General features: G+C 42.0%; 2 protein-coding genes across 4 annotated transcripts in view; both read left to right on the forward strand.

Annotated features, from left to right (window-relative positions):
• LOC101401550 (uncharacterized) overlaps positions 1–21875 on the forward strand; it is an 82093-nt gene that overhangs the window by 106 nt on the left and 60112 nt on the right. The window lies entirely within an intron of this gene.
• LOC101401804 (uncharacterized) lies at positions 2–21701 on the forward strand. 3 transcript variants are annotated; one of them, XM_087425499.1, is made up of 5 exons: positions 2–255; positions 14412–14500; positions 15115–15241; positions 16435–16523; positions 17003–21701. In XM_087425499.1, the coding sequence occupies exons 2-5, from the start codon at positions 14468–14470 to the stop codon at positions 19112–19114; spliced, it is 2361 nt and encodes a 786-aa protein (XP_087281625.1). In that variant the 5' UTR covers positions 2–255; positions 14412–14467; the 3' UTR covers positions 19115–21701. The 3 variants fall into 3 exon arrangements, with proteins under 3 accessions (XP_087281625.1, XP_087281627.1, XP_087281626.1); XM_087425501.1 differs by lacking the exons at positions 2–255; positions 15115–15241 and having other exon boundaries at positions 14454–14500; XM_087425500.1 differs by lacking the exons at positions 2–255; positions 14412–14500; positions 15115–15241 and adding an exon at positions 15248–15927.

Genomic DNA, 21875 nt, shown 5'->3' on the forward strand with positions numbered 1-21875 from the left:
CGGGACCCCGAGGGGCCTCCTTAGAGAGGCCGGGCCCCTCCGCTCGCGTCCGCCCGGCCGCTGTGCCGCGCGGAGCCGGGGCGGGAAGGGCGCGTGTGCGGGGGGTTTTCATCCCCTGGGCTCCCCTGTTCAGAAGCCTCCGAAGTAACCTCGGGACTTTTCTCCGGAAGGAGAAGAATTTCCGCTGCTCGAGTCGCGTTGCTCAGGCCCCGCGCGCTCCGGTTCTCACGGCCCTGGCGACCCCGTCGTGTTCCCGTGAGTCCGGGGGAAAGTTGGCTCAGGGGCCTCTTCTGCTTTTCCTGTGCAAACGAATGTGGCTTCTGAGAATCTGCCTTTGTCTTTGCTTGTTCTTTATTTTTGAACGTTACATAAAGGCGAAAGGGAAGATAGTTTCTCAGGTGTGTAAACCTAAAAGTAAAGGGCCAGTATGAGAGGCAGAGAGGCGTTTATTTGGGGCTCGTGGAACTGCAATTCCGGGAGCAGAGATTCAGGTAGAAACCCCCATAGTGTCCGCTAGGGAGGAAAAGGGGCTTTTAAAGAAGGGGGTTTGCGTTACACAGAATGTTAATTGGCGTTGGCGGCGGGAAGCTCCTCTTGGCTAAACGTAGTTCATCGCTGAGGCAGCTGGTGGGAGGCAGAAGTCCGTCACTGGGGGGGGCTGCAGGTTTCTCCAGGGTCCTCAGTTCAGAGTTCCTGTTCTGCTCCACGAGGCCTCGCGTGACACCCGTTTCCTTAATGGCTTCCCAGCGCCATTTTAAAGCCCTTAGACGTGAGTGACTCCGTTGTTTCACATTTCACAGATGTCAGGGGTTTGCATATTTCTGTATATAAATATAAACGTATGTGGACCAGAAGTCTTTCTCCCAAAGAAAAGCAAGAATACTCAGCTATCTTGTTACCTGAATTTCCTAGACCCGTGCATCCCCACAGGACTTCAAAACGGGCCTCCAGGAGAAAAAGATGGGGACTTTGTGACACTAGTTCTAGAATAAATGAGTTTTCCATTAACAGGAATTTGCACTGTTTTTTTTTTCTGTATTTTTCTTTTGTAAAATTTTTTTGTGTGTGAGGAAGATTAGCCCTGAGCTGACATCTTTCGCTAATCCTCCTCTTTTTGCTGAGGAAGACTGGCCCTGGGCTAACATCCGTGCCCATCTGCTTCTGCTTTATATGGGACGCCACCACAGCATGGCTTGAGAAGCAGTACGTGGGTGCGCGCCTGGGATCCGAACCTGCGAATGCTGGGCCGCCTACTGCGAGCGCTTAACTGCCACGCCGCCAACCCGGCCCCTCGTAAAATGTTAAATCTACAGAAAATGTGAACATCTGGTACAATGATTGTTTTTTGTAGTAGATTCACCCATTTGTAGGATTTTGCAAGTTTACTCTCCATAGATAAATAAAAACATTTTATGGTGAACTATTTGAGGGTAAGTTAGTTAAAAATAAATTGCATTCATGGTACTTGATCTTTAAAGACTTGGTAATGTGACTCCTAAACACAAGGACATTGTCCTTCTAAAACCACAATACTGTTATTCCACCCAAGAGAATTAAAAGTAATGATGTCTAGGGCTGGCCCGGTGGCGCAAGCGGTTAAGTGCGCGTGCTCTGCTGCTGTGGCCCGGGGTTTGACGGTTGGAACCCTCGGAACCGTGGGCCCGCACCGACCCACCGCTTGTCAAGCCATGTGTGGTGGCGTCCCATATAAAGTAGAGGAAGATGGGCATGGATGTTAGCCCAGGGCCAGTCTTCCTCAGCAAAAAGAGGAGCATTCGCAGATGTTAGCTCAGGGCTGATCTTCCTCGCAAAAAAAAAAAAAATGAAAAAATAGAAGTAATGGTGTCATATCTACTCTGTGTAAAAACTAAACTTATCCACTTTGTTTCAAAAAACGTTTTTGTGTCTAGGACCCTATCAAGATTTATATATGGCACTTTTTAATTTCTTTTATTCTTTTTTTTTTTTTTTTTAATTTATTTTTTCCCCCAAAACCTCAGTAGATAGTTGTATGTCATAGATGCACATTCTTCTAGTTGCTGTACGTGGGACGTGGCCCCAGCATGGCCGGAGAAGCGGTGCGTCCATGCGCGCCCGGAATCCGAACCCGGGCCACCAGCAGCAGAGCACGCGCACTTAACCACTAAGCCACAGGGCTGGCCCCACTTTTATTCTTTTTAGTAATAGATCAGTTGACATTGTTTGTCCCATTATGTCGACTTTTAGAAAAGACACAAGTGTTCTTTTGGAAAGTCACATAGTGTGATGTTTCTGATTTTATTTTCACAGTGTGTTTAAATATTTCCTCTGTTTCTTGCCAACTGGTGATTGGGTCTGGAGCAGAGGTTGGCAAACATCTTGTCTGAAAGGTCCAGACAGTAAGTACTTGATGCTTTGCAGGCCATAAGGTGTCAGAATTACTCAGCTCTGCCTTTGTAGTGGGCAAGCAGACACAGACCTAAGTAAGCAAATGGGCATAGCTGTGTTCCAACAAAGTTTTATTTACACCAATAGGCCTGTGACCAAAGTGCCAACTCCTGGTGTAGAGGCTTCAAAAGATCATTTAAAAAAATGTTGTAGGTGATGTGTGCATCAAATTGCATTCCATCAGGAAGATGGAAATGTATGCCATCCCTCAGTTAGTGATGCCCACTTTGATTACTTGCTTACGGTAGTGATCACCAGAGCACTCTGTTTTAAAGGTAGGCTTTTCCTTGTGAATAAAAAAGTCCTGTATGGGGTGATATTTTGATACTCAGAATATGTTGTTCCCAGCAAGCTTCCTAACAATTGTTTTAGCACCTGTTAATCACCTACAGTGAGTAAACTTCTGTTTGTGTGGGTATATTTTCAGGATAAGTTTCTCACGTTGGTTTTCTAGTCAAATGCAAATGTAGATTTCCTTTTGCTGGGTATTATAAGTTTCCTTCCATAGGTCTTGTCCCATTCGAAGTTTCTGAATCAACTTTTTTTTTTTTTTTGGTGAGGAAGACTAGCCCTGAGCTAACATCCGATGCCAATCCTCTTCTTTTTTGCTGAGGAGGATTGGCCCTGGGCTAACATCTGCCAATCCTCTTTTTGCTGAGGAAGACTGGCCCTGGGCTAACATCCGTGCCCATCTTCCTCCACTTTATATGGGACTTTGCCACAGCATGGCTTGACAAGCGGTGCATTGGTGCGCGCCCGGGATCTGAACCGGCGAACCCCGGGCAGCTGAAGCGGAGCGCGCACTTGACCACTGTGCCACTGGGCCGGCCCCTGAATCAACTTTTTAAAAACATATCTAAAAATTATGGAGAAACATAAGGAACAATTTTTAATTTTAACTGAAAAAGCACTTGTTTTCAAAAAGAATATCCCATCCACTGTCATTCTGAGTAAAAATGCACAAATACTTTTTCAAACATACCGTGTTTGAGTTTATATTATATTGTGTGTGGACATTTTGTGTGAGTCTTCTTTGATTTTATGTTGTAATTCTATTTTTTTGGTTCTGTTATTTGTGTGTACAATACCATGACATTTTTGTGGGGAATGGCAGTTGCCTGAGAATCCGCAAATGGTCATTGAATTCATTTAATGAGCTAGGAACAGTGCAGGGACAGGGAAACAGAGGCCATCAAAATGGACATAGTACTGCCCCTGTGGGGCTTCCAGTCTGTTTGGGAGTACAGATCTTAAATGAATAGTGGCAGGTTTGTGATATGGGCGTCAGAATGGCTTAATATGAGGTGGTGATATGTATCGGGAGGGGTTGATATTTAAGTTGTGAAGCAAAGCCTGAGTGGGATTGACCTGGTCAGGTCTTTGAGCTGTTGTGAGGATTTGTAAAGTGGGTGAGAACATTTCAGGTGAAGGGAACTAGATGAGCAAAATCCAGCATAGTTGAGACCTTGGTGTATTTCTTAACCGGAGGAAAGAGTGTTGGCAGAAGCAGAACAGACAGAGTGGAGGGAGATAGAGTGGAGAGCAGGGACAGGACCAGGGGAGTGAGGTGCTCTGGACAATATTCTAAGGCATGGGAACTTCTGAGATGTTTTAGCAGGAGAGTGACTTGAATCCATTTACAACTTAAATAGAACCCACTAACTCCTGCTTTGGGAATGGACTTCAGGAAACATGAGCGTGAAGGCGTGGAATCAAGATAGAATTTTATGATGAATAAGTTTTAAAACATGATCATGGAACCTAGATGTGGATGATTGTTATGAAAAAGAAAATAAAGGAAATGACTTGAGAGTTTTGTAGAACATACAAGTGAAAGAAGCCAGACATTTTGAAACTTGACGTTTTCATTTACTGGAGATTGTACCCTCACTTAATGAATGTTTGAATGCTTGATTAGTCCTTAGTGAAAAAATTCACCCCAGGGCTGTTATTAGGAAACTTGTAAACTATTGGAGGAGGCAAACATCTCTCCAAGAAAATAAATGTAAGGTTACAGATTGATTAGGGTTCTGGAACTAAAGTAGAGACAGTATTATTTTCTTTGTCACTATATTTGAGTAGGTGAAGGTAAGAGAGTTGATAAATATTTAAGTCATAAATGGAAAAGGCATAGGAGTTAGCCTAGTTGGAAGGGGTGGGAGTAGGAGATGGGGAAAGGGTTCTGTATTTGGTTGATTACATTTCTAGGGTGAGAGGGGAGAGCATCAAGGGTTACTCCCAGATTTGACAGTAGAGACCTTTTATTTGGTTGGGGAAAATGCTGAAGGAGGATTCTAATCTTCCGTGTATACCTAACAGGAAAAATAAGTGACATCTGTTCAAAGGATGTGAACCAAGAGAAAATAGGAGAAAGTATGAAAGTGTTTTAATTTTACGAATAGCAAATTCATTCAAGGAATTAATCAGAATCAGTAATTCACTTAACGTTATTATCAGTCTTAGGACGTGTTTATGTTAATAAACATATAGTGGTTTTGTCCACCTGGAGGTTCCTTCTCCTACCCAGATTAGGCCTTTGATTCCCTGGTGGAACATCCGGAGTAACCCATCCTGTTTGACATTTATAGACATTGATGCATTTAAGGGGCTAGAATCACTCCACCGGTAAAGGACAAGAAGACTCCCGTGACAATGCAGGTTGCCAGAAAGCACTGAAGGCTCCATGTGTCTTGGTAATATGCATGTTACCCTCTCTGTTTGCCACCTGGGTGTCCCAATGAGCTAGCTGTGCCATAGTGAGACAGTTCATGAGGGTTCTGAGGATGAAGTTGGTGAGGATGTGTAGATTCTGTGAATGCCTTTCCTCTTGGCAAGGAGCTCAGCTCATTGCTCAGGTATAAAAGCTCGACTAAACGTGTCTCCAAATCTTCTCTTTACTCGTTTGTCCCCAGGGGTCCTTGTTCTTCTCAATTGTTTGTGAGTCTGCGTGAAATCAGAAGACAGAAGTCACACTTCAATTTAAACAAGTATAACGTAAAGATGTAAGGAGAATTGTAACAGATATCCTAGAGTTGATGTAGAGTCCCTAAGGAAAGCCAAACTTGTAGGGGTGCCCTCTCCCCAAGGCTGGACTTAAGACCTTGTTGGAGAAGGTATCAGGCAGCCCATTGGATGGTGAAGCAGTTCCCTAGGTTGCCAGGACCAGAGCTGGTCAGCAGTCCCTGGGCAGGCAGTAAGCAATCCTCTGGATGCAGACAAGTCTTGGCTGGTGGGTAGACCGGGAGAGGGAATTGGGTGACACTGTCCTTGCAAGACCTCGAGCACTAAGTATCCATATAAGGAGGCCATGGGAAACAACTGACGGGTGTGCAGAGAAGCCAAGGCTGGTGGATGAGGGCACAGAAGAAGACAGTGTTCCTCCCACCTTTACAGTCTTAGAGCAATTAAATATATTTCTGAAAAGTGGGGTATATTGTGTTATGAACATTATTTAGCTATAATCTAGGAACACATGAAGAGTGGTGTGAAGGATCTGTGTTGTCTGTTGATCACCAACCAGTGGTGCCTTCAGTGAGCCAGGCTCTGTGCCACTCTTTGTACTGGCAAATGTTGGCAACCAGACATAAGGCTGCCCATGAAATGCAAAACAACCTCTTCAAAACAAGCTGATCCTGATGTCAGACAGCAGTGTCCAAAAGCAGTAGTACAGCTACAGAGGTCATTGTGATAAAAGGTTGTGTTTCAGGGCCGGCCCCATGGCATAGTGGTTAAGTTCGGTGGCGCTTTGGTCCAGCGGCCTGGGTTTGCTGGCCCAGATCCTGGGCATGGACCTGCACTACTTGTCAGTCATGCTATGGCAGTGACCCACATACAAAATAGAGGAAGACTGGCTAGGAATGTTATCTCAGGGTGAGTCTTCCTTACCAAAAAAAAAGTGTTTCTCCAAAAATTTAAATGTATATCCATGGGCCGGCCCCATGGCTTTGCGGTTAAGTGCGTGCGTTCCGCTGCTGGTGGCCCGGGGGTGGATCCTGGGCGTGCACTGACGCACTGCTTCTCCGGCCATGCTGAGGCCGCGTCCCACATACAGCAACTAGAAGAATATGCAGCTATGACATACAACTATCTACTGGGGCTTTGGGGGGGGGAATAAATAAAATCTTTAAAAAAAATGTATACCCACTCAATAATTGTTGCAAATATATAAAACTCTATTGACAATCAGAAGAAGAAATAGACAAACCAAGAATTCTAGTGGGAAGTTTTAATGTATTTTGCCCATATCGTTTCTTTTTTGTCTTTTTTTTTTTAAATATTTATTTATTTATTTAGAGTGTGTGTGTGTGTGTGTGTGTGTGTGTGTGTGTGTGTGTGTGTGAGAGTGAGAGGAAGATGAGCCCTGAGCTATCATCCATGCCAATCCTCCTCTTTTTGCTGAGGAAGACTGGCCCTGAGCTAACATCGTGCCCGTCTTCCTCCACTTTATTTGGGACACCGCCACAGTGTGGCCTGACAAGCGGTGTGTGGGTGCACGCCCGGGATCCAAACCTGGGCCGCCAGTAGCAGAGCGTGCGCACCTAACCGCTACACCATGGGGCTGGCCCCTTTGCCCATATTGTTAAACTAAAGAATAGAAAAAAAATAATTTGCGACGTACTGTGGAAATGCTATGTGAATTGTCTAATGTACCTATACAGAATAGCGTGTCTAGTAACTGATTGAACTCAGAAATTGCTTGTGGGAGCAAGGGAGTGGAAAGAGCAAGAAGGCTTTTTAGGGAGGTAACTATGTTGTGTATCTTGTTTTGGCTGGTTTTTACAAGTGTATGCAACTGTCAAACTCATCCAGGAACTGCTTAAGCTCTGTGTATTTAAGTGTCCGTTAATTATATCTCAATTAGGAAATGAAAGTTGAAACATTCTGTGTAGGCACTTACTGACTAAACACGTTGGTGCTTCTATGTAGCACAAGGACCCCCAGTTTGCGACCTCTGGTAGTAAGGACAGTTGTACTGTGAGGCTACACACATGGTTTTGTAACCATGTGTGTTTCTGAGTTTTAGTCTTCTGAACTGTAGAATAAGGACTGTGGGATTGTGAGGGTGATATTGGTTCAAAGATAATGAATTGTGGAACTTTCAGTGGTTGAGACCAGGCAAAAATCATTTTGTAGATCAGCATTTCGCCGTCTGCTCTTTGATTTATGAAAGTTATTATTTTTTTTTAATTGAGGTCACATTGGTTTATAATGTATCCATTTCAATTTTACATCATATTTCCAATTTTGTACAGACTGCATTGTGTTCACCACCAAAAGTCTAGTTGTCATCCATCACCTTACACATGGGCCCCTTACTCCTTTTGCCTTCCCCACCCCCTTTCCCTCTAGTAACCACCAGTCTGTTCTCCAAGTGTATTTGTTTGATTATCTTCCGCATGTAAGTGAAGTCATACGGTCATTGTCTTGGGCCGGCCCCGTGGTGCAGCGTTTAAGTGCACACGCTCTGCTGCTGGCGGCCCGGGTTCAGATCCCAGGCACGCACCGATGCACCGCTTGTCAGGCCATGCTGTGGTGGCATCCCACATAACGTGGAGGAAGATGGGCATGGATGTTAGCTCAGGGCCAGTCTTCCTCAGCAAAAAAGAGGAGGAGGATTGGCATGGATGTTAGCTCAGGGCTGATCTTCCTCAAAAAAAAAAAAAGTGGGGCTGGCCCCATGGCGTAGCGGTTATGTGCGCACGTTCTGCTGCTGGCGGCCTGGGTTTGGATCCCTGGCGTGCACCAACGCACTGCTTGTCAGGCCATGCTGTGGCGGCATCCCACATAAAATGGAGGAAGATGGTCATGGATGTTAGCTCAGGGCCAGTCTTCCTCAGCAAAAAAAGAAGATTGGCATGGATGTTAGCTCAGGGCCAGTCTTCCTCACAAAAAAAAAGGAAAAAAAAATGAAGTCATACGGTGATTGTCTTTCCATCTGACTCATTTCACTTAGCATGATACCCTCCACCTAGGTCCATCCACCTAGTCGCAAATGGCAAGATTTTGTCTTTTTTTATGGCTGAGAAATATTCCATTGTATATATAACACATCTTCTTTATCCATTCATCAGTTGATGGGCAGTTGGGTTGCTTCCAAGCTGTGGCTGTTGGAATAATGCTGTGATGAATATAGGTGTGCATGTATGTTTTTGAATTAGTGATTTTATGTTTGGATAAATACCCAGTAGTGGAATAGCTGGATCATATGGTATTTCTGTTTTTACTTTTTTGAGAAATCTCCATACTGTTTTCCATGGTGGCTGCACCAGTTTGCAATCCCTCCAGCAATGTATGAGGGTTTCCTTTTCTCTACATTCTCTCCAACACTTATTTGTTAACTATACCCATTCTGATGGACGTGGGGTGATAATGTCATTATAGTTTTGATTTACATTTCCCTAATAATTAGTGATGTTGAACATCTTTTCATGTGCCTGTTGGCCATCTGGATATCTGTGGAAAAATATGTGTTCATATCCTCTTCCTGCTTTTCAATTGGATGTTTGTTTTTATCTTGTTTACTTGTATGAGTTCTTTGTGTATGTTGAATATTAACCCCTTATCAGATATATGATTTGCAAATATCTTCTCCCAAGTGGTAGGTTGTCTTTTCATTTTGTGGATGGTTTCTTTTGCCATGCAGAGTTTTTTTAGTCTGGTGTCATCCCACTTGTTTATTTTTTCTTTTGATTCCCTTGCCTGAGGAGATATGATATTCAAAGTAATTCCTTTGTATGTCAAAGAGCTTACTCCCTATGTTTTCTTTTAGGAGTTTTATGGTTTCAGGTCTTACAATTCAATTTTTTGATCTACTTTGAGTTAATTTTTGTGTATGGTGTAAGATAATGGTCTACTTTCATTCTTTTTTTGTGTGGCTCTCCAGTTTTCCCCACATCATTTATTGAAGAGACTTTCCTTTCTCTGTTGTATGTTCTTTGCTCCTTTGTTGAGGATTAGCTGTCCATAGATGTGTGGTTTTATTTTAGGGCTCTCACTTCTATTCCATTGATCTGTGTGTCTGGTTTTTTGCCAGTACCATGCTGGTTTGATTACTATAGCTTTGTAGTATATTTTGAATTCAGGGCATGTGATACCTCCAACTTTGTTCCTTTTTCTCAGGATTGCTTTGGCTGTTTGTCGGCTTTTCTTGTTTCATGTAAATTTTAGCATTCTTTGTTCTATTTCCATGAAGAATGTCATTGGGATTCTGATTGGGATTTACATTGAATCTGTAGATTGGTTTAGGTAATACGGATGTTTTAACTATGTGAACTTTTTATGTGTGTCTATTCTGTGTATTTATCACCTTGCTCAAAGCTTTGGATACCTCTGTCTTTTTGTTCAGGAAGGAGGGCATTTTTCAACATTTTTTTAAGGCAAGTCTAGTGGCAAACTCCCTCAGCTTTTGTCTGTCTGGGATAGCCATTATTTTTCTTTCATATGTGAAGGACAACCTTGCTGGAGAGAGTATTCTTGGCTGACAGTGTGTGTCTTTGAATATTTTGAACATGTCATTTCACTCTTTCTTAGCCTGTAGAGTTTCTGCTGAGAAATCCACTGATGACCTAATGGGGCTTCCTAAATTATTTTCTTTTCTATGGCCTCCCTTAATATTCTTTCTTTGTCATTGACTTTTGGTACTTTTTTTTTTTTTTTTTGAGGAAGATCAGCCCTGAGCTAACATCCATGCTAATCCTCCTCTTTTTGCTGAGGAAGACCGGCTCTGAGCTAACATCTATTGCCAATGCTCCTCCTTTTTTTTCCCCCAAAGCCCCAGTAGATAGTTGCATGTCATAGTTGCACATCCTTCTAGTTGCTGTATGTGGGACGTGGCCTCAGCATGGCGGAGAAGCGGTGCATTGATGCGCGCCCAGGATCTGAACCCGGGCCGCCAGTAGCGGAGCGCGCGCACTTAACCGCTAAGCCACAGGGCCAGCCCGACTTTTGATGCTTTTAATATAATGTGTCTTGGAGGAGGTCTTTTTGTATTGAGACAATTAAGTGTTTTCTTAGCTTCCTGTCTTTGTATATCCAGTTCCTTCCCCGGGTTTGGGAAGTTCTCAGCTCTTTTCTCTTTAAATAAGCTATCTACTCCTTTCTCCCTCTCTTCTCCTTTTGGGATACCCATTATTCTTATTTTGCTTTTCCCAGTTGAGTCAAATATTTCTCATACAATTGCTCCATATTTAAAAAGTCTTAGTTCTCTTTCCTCTTCCATCTGAAACTTTCCTAGATTTCTATCTTTGAGCTCAGTAATTCTCTCTTCCATATCGTCTGCTCCATTTCCAATGCTTTCTACTTTATTCTTAATCTTGTTTGTTGTGTTCTTCAGATGCAAAATTTCTGAGTTTGTTTTTTTTTTTTTTTAGAGTTTCAGTCTCTTTGGTGAAGTTGATTAATTTTGTTAATTAATTTTATTCCTGTGCCCAGTGAACTGTCTTTCTGAGTATTTTTGTAACCTGTTGAGTGTATTCATGATAGGTATTTTGAACTTTATGTCAGTTAGTTCACGGTCTTTTGTGACTACAAGTTTGATTTCTAGAGAAATGTCGTTTTCTTTTTGTGTGTGTGTGTGTGAGGAAGATCAGCCCTGAGGTAACATTCATGCCAATCCTCCTCTTTTTGCTGAGGAAGGCCGGCTCTGAGCTAACATCTATTGCCAGTCCTCCTCCTTTTTTGCCCCAAAGCCCCAGTAGATAGTTGTGTGTCATAGATGCACATTCTTCTAGTTGCTGTATGTGGGACATGGCCTCAGCATGGCCGGAGAAGCGGTGCTGCGCCCGGGATCCGAACCTGGGCTGCCAGTAGCGGAGCACGCACACTTAACCGCTAAGCCACTGGGCCGGCCCTCATTTTCTTTTTATGGTATTGAGTGTCTGTAGTTTTTCACAGTGCTTCATGAGTTGTTCCTCTGCTGCTGCATTTGGGTAGCAAACACCTTTCTTCCTTTTTTTTTTTAATTGATGTCTTAATAGTTTATAACATACTGAAATTTTAGTTGTACGTTATTATTTGTCCGTCATCATATACATGCCTCCCTTTACCCCTTGTGCCCCCGCCCCCAACCCCTTTGCCCCTGGTAACCACCAAACAGTTCTCTTTGTGTGTTGGTTTATATTCCACATGTGAGTGAAATCATGCGGTGGCAAACACCTTTATTACTTGGGTAAGGCTTTGCTTATTTTGATTCTGAGCTACTTCTGGTTGTGTTTGAGAGCCTGAGCTTTCCACCTCCACTGTCTTATCAGAGGAGTTGTCACTGTCCTCCTTGTGCTCCTTGTGCCTCTGAGGTTGCTGGTACCTTGCTGCTTACAATACTGCTGCAGTTGTGGGTGTCACGCCCAAGATCACCAGGGTGCAAGCACCTCTGCTGCCTCTGGGGTTGCCTAGGTCATGGGTTCCACCATTGTGGTGGGGGTATTGGGGAGAGTGCGGTGAGGGCCAGGGTCATGGGAATCTCTGTGACATCCGGGTGCCTGCAGGCACCACTGCTATGGGTGGGGGGGCTGAAGTTGCGGGCACTTCTAAAGCTGGAAGGCATGGGGCTCATGCACCCTGTTGTTGCTGTTGCTTGCAGGCTCTCTGTGGGCTCATGCACTGCTGCTGTGTGTGCCCTCTGCACTGTTGCTCCTGAGTTATCTGCGGGTGTGGCAGTGTGCTTCTGGGGATGCTTGGTTTGTGAGTTTTGCTGCTGCTGCTGAGTGGTACAAGGTCATAGGTGGCACTGCCACTGCCACAAGGGGAGGGTTCCGTAGGTCATGAGCACTGCTGTGGCTTTCTTATTTTCTGGTTTCTAGTGCTTATGCAGTTCCTGGAATCTCAGGTCACTGGCACTGCCACTGTTACCTGGGGCCCAGGGTATTGTATGCAACACTCATTGCTGGCAGGACTATTGTTGGGTGCATTCCTGTTGGGGTCTGAGTCACAGGCACGACTGTGGCTCTTGCAGCCTCTGGTCTCAGGTGCTGGTGGGAATCCTGGAATTTCAGGTTATGGGCTACACCACTGCTGCTGGGTGGCAGGGTCTTGGATGCAGCCCCTGCTGCTGGCCGGACCAGTGTCGGAAGGTGCTGCCACCAGGGTCGGTGGAGGGGGCTCATTTTCAGGTATCATTGAAATTTCTGGAGCCTCTGATGGTGGGCCTGCAGTGACTCCTGGTGCCTCTGGAGCATGAGCTGCCTGAATTCCTCTGGTTTCTGTTCATAAGTGTTACCTCAGTTCCTGGCGCCTCTAGTTGGAGGTGTGGCCATAGTCCCTGGAACTTCCTATCTTGGGAGCTGCCACTGCTGCTTCCCTGGTTCTACACGTCTGAGAAGTGCAGTCAACCCACTTTCAGATGTGTAGATGTGTGGATCTCTCAGGCATTTTAGTGTGCTGTGCAGAGTCATTTGTTGGTATGGATGTCCTATTGGTTATTTAGAGAGAAGGGACAAAGGGAACAACTCACTCTACCATGACACTGACATCACTCTAAAGTTTGTTGATTTTTAACAAAAAAAAGTTAGCCTTCATATACTACACAATTAAACATGAAGAAAGTCTGGAAGAAATGAATAAATCTAAAAGTCTTATGGCTAGGAAATGGAACTGGTAAGTAAAATGAAAAGGTGGTTATCTGAAAAGACACATAAAATAGACAAGTGTTGGGCAAAGTATGATATGGCACTGCCCCTTTCCCAAGGCAAAGTGACAGCACAGACCTGTTGATTTGAGTGTTTCCAACTAAGACCTGTGGGGCCTTCCCAGTACTTTAATGTATTCTGAGTTCTTTTGAAAAACCATTGATGTACTTTTTCTCATCTTTTAGAGTCAGATGTGGAAGACGTAATCATTATTTCCTTCCATTTTCTTATTCAGGAACCAGTTGAGTATATGTGCTGTCTGTGTGTGTCTGTAGGACACCCTTTATTTTCTCACCTGCTCTGTTGTTTTCTCATATCAGTTATGAATTGGTATGTCAGTTATTACTTTATTGTCTATATTCTCCAGTAAGAGTGTTGGATCTTTAATGCCTAGGACATTTTTTTTATATGAGTGCTCTCAACTGAGTGCCTAGTCCAGGACATAAATTCTTTATTATTTACTGTGAGAATAAAAGTGTAAGGCAGGAATAATAACTTAAAAGGAGGCCCAGAGCTTCAAACTTCTTCAGTATCCATCAGGGAAGCTCAAGAATGTTGACCAAATGAAATGCATCATTTTTCTTCCCTGCATATGTGCAGTACCAGTCTTGACCAGTGCTGTCCAGTGGAATTGTAGATCATGTATATAGTGAAAATACTTAAGCATGTAAGTAATATAAAAACATTGTGATAGTTTACATTATTTTGTACATTCAAAGCATTCTAAATTTACTGCACACTAAAATTTTTATCATACATTCTTGATTTGTATTCAGAAAATTTAAAGGTGAAAGACTAGTTTCCAATACTGAAGTTGTTCAAAATATATAAGTGAGTTATAAGATTCCAGTGAGACCTCTGGTGCAGATGGTCCTCAGTAAATGGCAATTGATGTTACTGATACTCTTGGTATAGAGAATACTGTTTTAGTAGCTTTGAGGTTCATACTTCAAAACACAGAGTCCTTTGGTCTGGACCTGAGCAGTCATGCTGGTTGTTTGTGTAGGGGAAGCTTAAGTGAGCCAGAGAATGCTGTTCTCTATGTCAGCTTCCTGGTATATTCATCAATTTTGTTGCCTTAACAAATGAAGAGTCAGGTTCCTCAGGGCTTAAGTTTCCTTCCCTGTAAGATGAAACAGTTATGTTTTTTCTCATGGGCAGCGTGACTCACAATTCCACTTTGTGGCTTCAGATGAGACAGAACTCCTCTGACATTTGATGGCAGTAGTGTGTATTTGTGTGAGATTTCTTGAGTTGCAGGGATATTTGAGAATTTCAAGCTAGAATGGACTGACTTCCAGGCCTTTGAATGTGAGAATTATGGTCATCTCTGGGTCCTCATGCCTTCTTTCTTTCCCCCAGGTCTTCTTTCTAAGGACCCTTTCTGCCTTCCTGAGGAAAAGATACAGGCAGAAAGGATGGTGACGGAGTGTTTGACAAATTGTTCTCAGGTAATTTGAAAGTGTATCCTTCTACAAAATGACATAGCACACCCATCGGATAGACACATTTCTTTCTAGGTACACCTGTTGCCAGGGCTTCTTAAGGAAATCAAGCTAGTCAAGGACTGAGTCCCTCTTGAATTCCCACCCAACACGGAGCCTCTCATTGGTTCATGTAAATAATCTCAGTATTGCGATAATTACCTTCTACTGTTGTTTCATGATGGCAATCACAAATTTCTTTGTTTTGCTGCCTGCTCTGTCATGGTAACAAAGATGAAAGTGGGTATTTCTCACGGAATTTATTCATTGATTGCCTTTTTCAGGTGCCTACAATTTGCTTAGGACTGTGCTGCCAGGGGGAATTAAGATGAGAAAAGCTTTTAGTCTAGTTCTTGTGAGATAAGTTTGTGTTTTAGAGGTTCACTTCAAGCCATAACTGGAGGATATCAACCGTGAGTGAATGTAGACAGAGAGCAGAGTACACAGGAGCATTGCACCCTGGGGGAGATGATGAGAGACCTTGAAACCCTCTTTTGCTGTTGGGTCTCCCATCTGCATTTCCTGGTGGACACTGGCGAAGATGTTACTTTACTGAAGCCAGCTTGTATGTGATGGTTTAGGACTCAGTTAACTTTGCTGATGTGGCTGTGCACTTCACCCGAGAGGAGTGGACTTTACTGGACCCACCTCAGAAAAATCTATACAGAGATGTGATGCTGGAGAACTACAAGAACCTGAACACAGTAGGTAAGGCTGCCATCATTCCTGTAGCCTCTTAAGGAACAGATATATATGATGTATTTACCGTGTTCCAGGATTGGTGACTGCACATAATGGAAACTAAGAGATACAAGTCTCGACACTAATGGGTTTTAACCTAGTGTGGTTTCTGTAAAATTGTAGTTCTAGGAATAATGCCATCCCCATAGCTCTCTTAGAAATGTGTATTCTCAGACTCTACCTTTGACACAGTGAATGAAACTCTAGCCTTATCCCCAGACATCTCTATTTTAATGAAAACAGTGGACATGATTCTGATGGACAACACAGTTTGACAACCACTGTTGTAGTGATTTCTCCATGAGAATGAACATGTGTTTTTGCATTTACTTTATTTCCTGTTTCAACAAATGTCTTAATACTTTTTAATGTATGTGTATATCTGAACATGGGTTTCAGGGACCAGAGACAACCAATTCTTTGATATACAGAAAGAGAGCATATTTGCATTTTTATCTCTTTTAAAATAATGTTACTGTGTTCAGTAGAAATATAGGAGTTGATTCATGGGAACATTAGTCATCTTGTGCAGAGGCCTTTTCTGTGTATATATCTTTGCCTGTGAACAGAGTATCAATTGTTCAAACCCAATCTGATCTCTTGGTTGGAACAAGAAGAAGAGTTGAGTACAGTAGAGAGAGGAGTCTTTGAAGGTGAGTGAGTGTGAAGAACTTCCCTGGTCAGTGAAAATTTCAGTATGTTTGGAATGACAATGAGGAAACTTTAAGACATGCTTTCTCTAGAAGGCTGAGGTCATTGGTCTCTGATGCTTTGGGATATCATCACCTTCTCATACATTCTTACTTTACATTTACTTACAATTTCCTATGAACTGAGAAAAAAACCTGTTCTGTGTCTGTGTTGAGTTAATCATTTGGTGTTTGTTGTTTGTCCAGAACTTGCCAACATTCTTTCCCTGATAATATTGTCTCTTTTCCTATCATATTTAATTTTCATAGAATCATTTTAATCAACTGCTGAATTTTTGACTATACATCCTTATCATTGCAAAATTTTTGACATAGCGAAGCTCCTCTCATCTGTCTTGCCTTTTATTTACTATGTTTAACTTAGAAATAATACAAATGAGCCTTACTGTTTTTAACTCCTTTAATGTACATTTCTTTCTGTAAATTCCTACATATTTTATTCTTTTTTAGTTTTAGAATGGGAAACTCCACTTAAAACCAAAGACTCAGCAATGCAGCAGGACACTTTTTGGGAAAAGGCATCCAATAGGATAGAAATGGTAAGTTTGAAAAGACGTATTTCTTATTTCCACATTTAGAAAAGATTGGGATTTTCATCAGATAGAACCTGTGTGCAAGTGATAGATGGATGGGATGAGTGGCATTCACCCAAGAGAGAGCCGTGGTTCTGGAGAGGTAGTCTGAAAATGTTGAGTTTGGGAATATTTTAAACCTAGCTTGAAAGTTGTTGCCTCAGAATTCCCACAAGGACTCATTCTCAATTATATAACTTGCTGTTGAGTTTCTAAACAACTCCATGAAACTGTACAGGAATCTTTGAAGATTAGAGTTTATGGCATATCATTCTGGCAGAAAAATTCCATATTTAAGTTGAAAGAAATGAGCATGGTAGGAAGTGTATGAATGTAATAGAAATGGTAAAAATCATCATCATGATGATGTTTCTGTTTTGAGATGGGTAGGATAAATTAATGAATTTGAGAAATATTTGAATTCTCATTCTTTCATTCATCAATAGGAAAGAATCCACAATGGTTGGGAGCTCTATGATTGTGAGCAATGTGGGAAAGTCTTCAGTGAACGTTCATGCATTAAGACACACAGGAGAACTCAAAATGGAGTGAATACTTATGAGGATAATCAGCATGAAAAATGCTTCCTTGCTCTGCACAAGAAAACATCCACTGGAGAGAAACTTTCTGGGTCTAATCAGTGGGGAAAAGCCATCAGCCTGACTCCAGATGTTGTGTATTGGAAAACTAGCATGCAGGAGAAAACCATTGAATTCAGTGACAGTGGGAAAGCCTTTGTTCATCAGTCTTACTTTCAGGCACAAACGAGAACTCATAATGGTGAAAAACTTTCTGAATGGAAGGAATGTGGGAGATCTATTCATTCCACAAGCCTTGGTGTGTGTGCACAAACTCACACTGGAAACAGTCTTTATGATTGTAAGGAATGGGGAAAATCTTTTAAAGGAACGTCATTCCTTAATGCTTATGATCAAATTCACACTGGAATAAAACTCTCTATGTGTAAAGAATGTGGGAAAGGCTTTAAACGTTCTGTACATCTTAGTGTTTACTTGGGAAGTCACAATGGAGAGAAACCCTATGAGTGTAAGGACTGCGGGAAAGCCTTCACTCGATTCTCAGGCCTTACTGGACATACAAAAACTCACACTGGAGAGAATCCTTTGAAATGTGATACATGTGGGATAGCCTTTGCTACTTCCTCAAAACTTACTAACCATTTGAGAACTCATATTGGAAAGAAGCCTTTTGAGTGTAGTATATGTGAAAAACGATTTACAAGTTCTTCATACTTAATCATTCACAAGCGTACTCATACTGGAGAGAAACCCTGTAAATGCGAGGAATGTGGGAAAGGCTTTAGTTGTTTTCTGTACCTTAAACGTCACCAGCAGACTCACACTGGAGAGAAACCCTATGAATGTAAGGAATGTGGGAAAGCCTTCACTCAATCCTCAGGCCTTATTAACCACAGAAAAACTCACACTGGACAGAAGCCTTTTAAATGTGATACATGTGGGAAAGCCTTTGCTGCTTCCTCAAAGCTCAGTTACCATTTGAGAACTCACAGTGGAGAGAAGCCTTTTGAATGTAATGTATGTGAAAAAAGATTTACAAGGTCTTTGTACTTAATCATTCACAAGCGTACTCACACTGGAGAGAAACCTTATAAATGCAAGGAATGTGGGAAAGGCTTTAGTTGTCGTCTGTACCTTAAACGTCACCAGCAAACTCACACTGGAGAGAAACCCTATGAATGTAAGGAATGTGGGAAAGCTTTCAGTCGATCCTCAGGCCTTGTTGACCACATAAAAACGCACAGTGGAAAGAAGCCTTTTAAATGTGACACATGTGGGAAAGCCTTTACTGCTTCCTCAAATCTAAGTTACCATTTGAGAACTCACAGTGGAGAGAAGGCTTTTGAGTGTAATATATGTAAAAAAAGATTTACAACTTCTTCATACTTAATCATTCATAAGCGTGCTCATACTGGAGAGAAACCTTATAAGTGCAAGGAGTGTGGGAAAGGCTTTAGTTGTCTTGTGGGTCTTAAATGTCACAAGCGAACTCACAGTGGTGAGAAACCCTATGAGTGTAAAGAATGTGGGAAAGCCTTCACTCAATCCTCAAGCCTTCTTCACCACATAAATACTCACAGTGGAGAGAAGCCTTTTAAATGTGACACATGTGGGAAAACCTTTACTGCTTCCTCAAATCTCAGGTACCATTTGAGAACTCACAGTGGAGAGAAGCCTTTTGAGTGTAATATATGTGAAAAAAGATTTACAAGTTCTTCATACTTAATCATTCACAAGCGTACTCACACTGGAGAGAAACCCTATAAATGCAAGGAATGTGGGAAAGGCTTTAGTTGTCTTCTGTACCTTAAATGTCACCAGCGAACTCACACAGGAGAGAAACCCTATGAATGTAAAGAATGTGGGAAAGCCTTCACTCAATCCTCAGGCCTTCTTCACCACATAAATACTCACAGTGGAGAGAAGCCTTTTAAATGTGACACATGTGGGAAAGCCTTTGCTACTTCCTCAAAACTGAGTAGCCATTCTAGAATTCACACTGGAGAGAAGCCCTTTTAAGTGCAGTGTATGTGGGAAAAGATTTACCAGTTCTTTGTACTGAATCATTTGCAAGCATGCTCACACTGGAGAGAAACCCTATGAATGTAAGGAATTGGATAAAGCCTTCACTCAATCCTCACGCCTTATTGACCACATAAAACTCAGATTGAATTGAAGCCTTTTAAAAGTGACATGTGCAAAAGCCTTTGATACTTTTTCACGTCTTAATAAACATTTTAGAACTCACAGTATATAGAAGCCTATTGAGTGTAATATGTTGGAAAACATTGACCAGTTCTTTGTATTATCATTCACAAGCTTAAACTAAAGAGAAACCTTAAAAATGGAAGGAATGTGGAAAAGTCTTCAATTTTCCCACTTCTTTCAGTGTTATTAAAGAACTCACCTGGAGAGAAGTCCTCTTGATGTAAGGAATGTGGTAAAGCCCTCAGTAGTCCCAATTCACTTCAAAGACATGAAAGGCCCACAATACGGAGATGCTCTCCAAATGTAGGGAACAAGGGAAAGCCATCAGAATATCCTCACAAACCAACACATAAAGACTGACAGTGAAGCCATACTATTAATAAATATGGAAAGCACTTCCATAGTTCTTTAGTGAAATATGTATCTTTCATATATAAGAGATCTTGCAGTGGAGAGAGATCCAAGTGATGTAAGATGTGTGGAAAAATTGTTCTGCTAATGTTCACTTGTGATCTCACTGTGGAGAAAAACTTGATGAATGTAAAAAATGTTGTAGAGTCATCATCATTTTCCATTTGATTCTTTCTCATCTGTAATAAACATGGGGTGATTCACAGTCAAGTGAAACTGAATATAGGAAATACGGGAAGTGCTACCCTGAGTGTGAATCTTAGGATCTTCCGAGATACATAGCCTTCTAGGTGGTTCTATAGCTCACTTTTCAGCCTTCGTTATTAGGCCCTGATCATTCCTGCGCACAATATGTTTTTCTTTCCAGTGATAGGGCAGTCTAGTTGCTACACCTTCCATGTTGCAGCCTGTTTAAAAGTGGGTCTACAGAATTCACACTTAATTCTCTCCTTACCACCTGGATCCTCTTAATGGATTGACATGGACTTACGTTGTGAAGACAGCGAATGCTTGACTGTGTACAGTGCTCACCAAACTCATTTCAAGTGAGTCACACCAGCCAATGTGGTGGTTAAAATACATCTTCATAAATTTTGTAAAATTACCTTGTTCCTCTCACACCTGATGCTTTCAGATAAAACGTCAGTTTGAAGCATGGGATCAGTGGGGAGAAAAGTGAGATTACACCTATGATGTGTAACACCCTGATTTAATGACCTTTATGGGTGAACAACATCTCTACCACCTGCGGAGGACCTTTAACCTCAAGCCCATACAGGATGATGGTGAGAATAATGGATGCTCTCTTTCACACCATACCCCACAACGCAGCCTGGGGAAACAGTGATATTTGTCTGAGTCAACTGACAGCTGTTGCTGGTGATATGATCTGCTTGTGTTTGTCATTTTATCTGTGGGCTGTGAAAATAGAAAAACTCATGTGTATGTAGCTGGTCCAGAGAATCGGCTGTGCTTGATGCCCTCACTGTGGGATCCTGAATATGAACCTTGGGTGTGGACACAGATCAGCACAATATGGTTTCAGCTTCAGTGATACAAATTCACATAGTTTGGATGCTCAAGCAGCCTTGTCAAGTATAGCCATTAGGTGTGCTGCTGCTTAATGACACTTCCTGAGATGTCATCAAAGCATTGTATGAATATCTAAATAAAGCTTAACAATAAATCCTGAACAAGAATTCTCTGCACGTTTGTGTTACATGTTTGTATGTGGAGGAACATGTCATGTTGTGGTTCACTTTTGGGTGTGTACATTGTTATTTAGCCCATCTGTTGCGTCTTTAATTACTGGCAACACCACCAAAGATCAGCAGATTAGTTTTAACCTTTTATGTACAGTATAAAGGTCATAGATTGGCCTTAGATGATTTCCTAATTGTCTGAAAGGAGACAAGACCTCTGGGCCCTATCAGAATTTGCCACCATTGCCTGAGTCTAGCCCCTTGTGGGTAGTGTCTGAGGTCACTCCTGCAGATTGGCCTCATTTTGCTGCTGGCACTCCTAGTGACAGCATCCTCAATAATTGCTGTACAAGAGAAATGGAGCTCATTTGGTCCCAGCTTTTGTTGGTCAATGGCTGACAAAGTGGCATGTTCATGTGAACAAACTCCAAAAGCCAAGATGATGTGAGCCATGTATGCTATCACACGGTGAGCCTTTAAAATATTCTCAGTGAAAAGAAGCTTTTGGTAAAAGATTGTATGATTTTATTTATGTGCAGTGTCTAGACAATGTGAATCTTAGAGACAGGAGATTCTGTTCACCTAGAAATTGAGAGAAGGGAAATGGGGGATTTGATAGGCAAAGGCTGCTTTTGAAGTGATAACATGGTTCTAAAATTATGATTTTACACACGTCTGTGTATTTACTAAACATTGAATTGTATTGTTTTAAATGGACGAATTGTATATGAATTATATCTCAATAAATCTGTTCCAAGAAACAAAAGAGAAAATTATGATATACCTACACTATTGGGTAGTTAATGAGCATAATGAATTAAATGTCTGTGAAGCATCTAGCGTGGTAACATGCAGCAAACATTAGCTACCATTGTATTTTTGCCACTAAGCATTAAAACTTAAAGCTTATAATCAAAGGGTATGCTATGGGCATAAGGAAATATATTACTGGGCAGAAG

Source organism: Ceratotherium simum, chromosome 39 (genome assembly GCF_057802395.1).
Source record: "Ceratotherium simum simum isolate JZ-2026a chromosome 39, ASM5780239v1, whole genome shotgun sequence".
NCBI classification, from domain to species: Eukaryota; Metazoa; Chordata; class Mammalia; order Perissodactyla; family Rhinocerotidae; genus Ceratotherium; species Ceratotherium simum.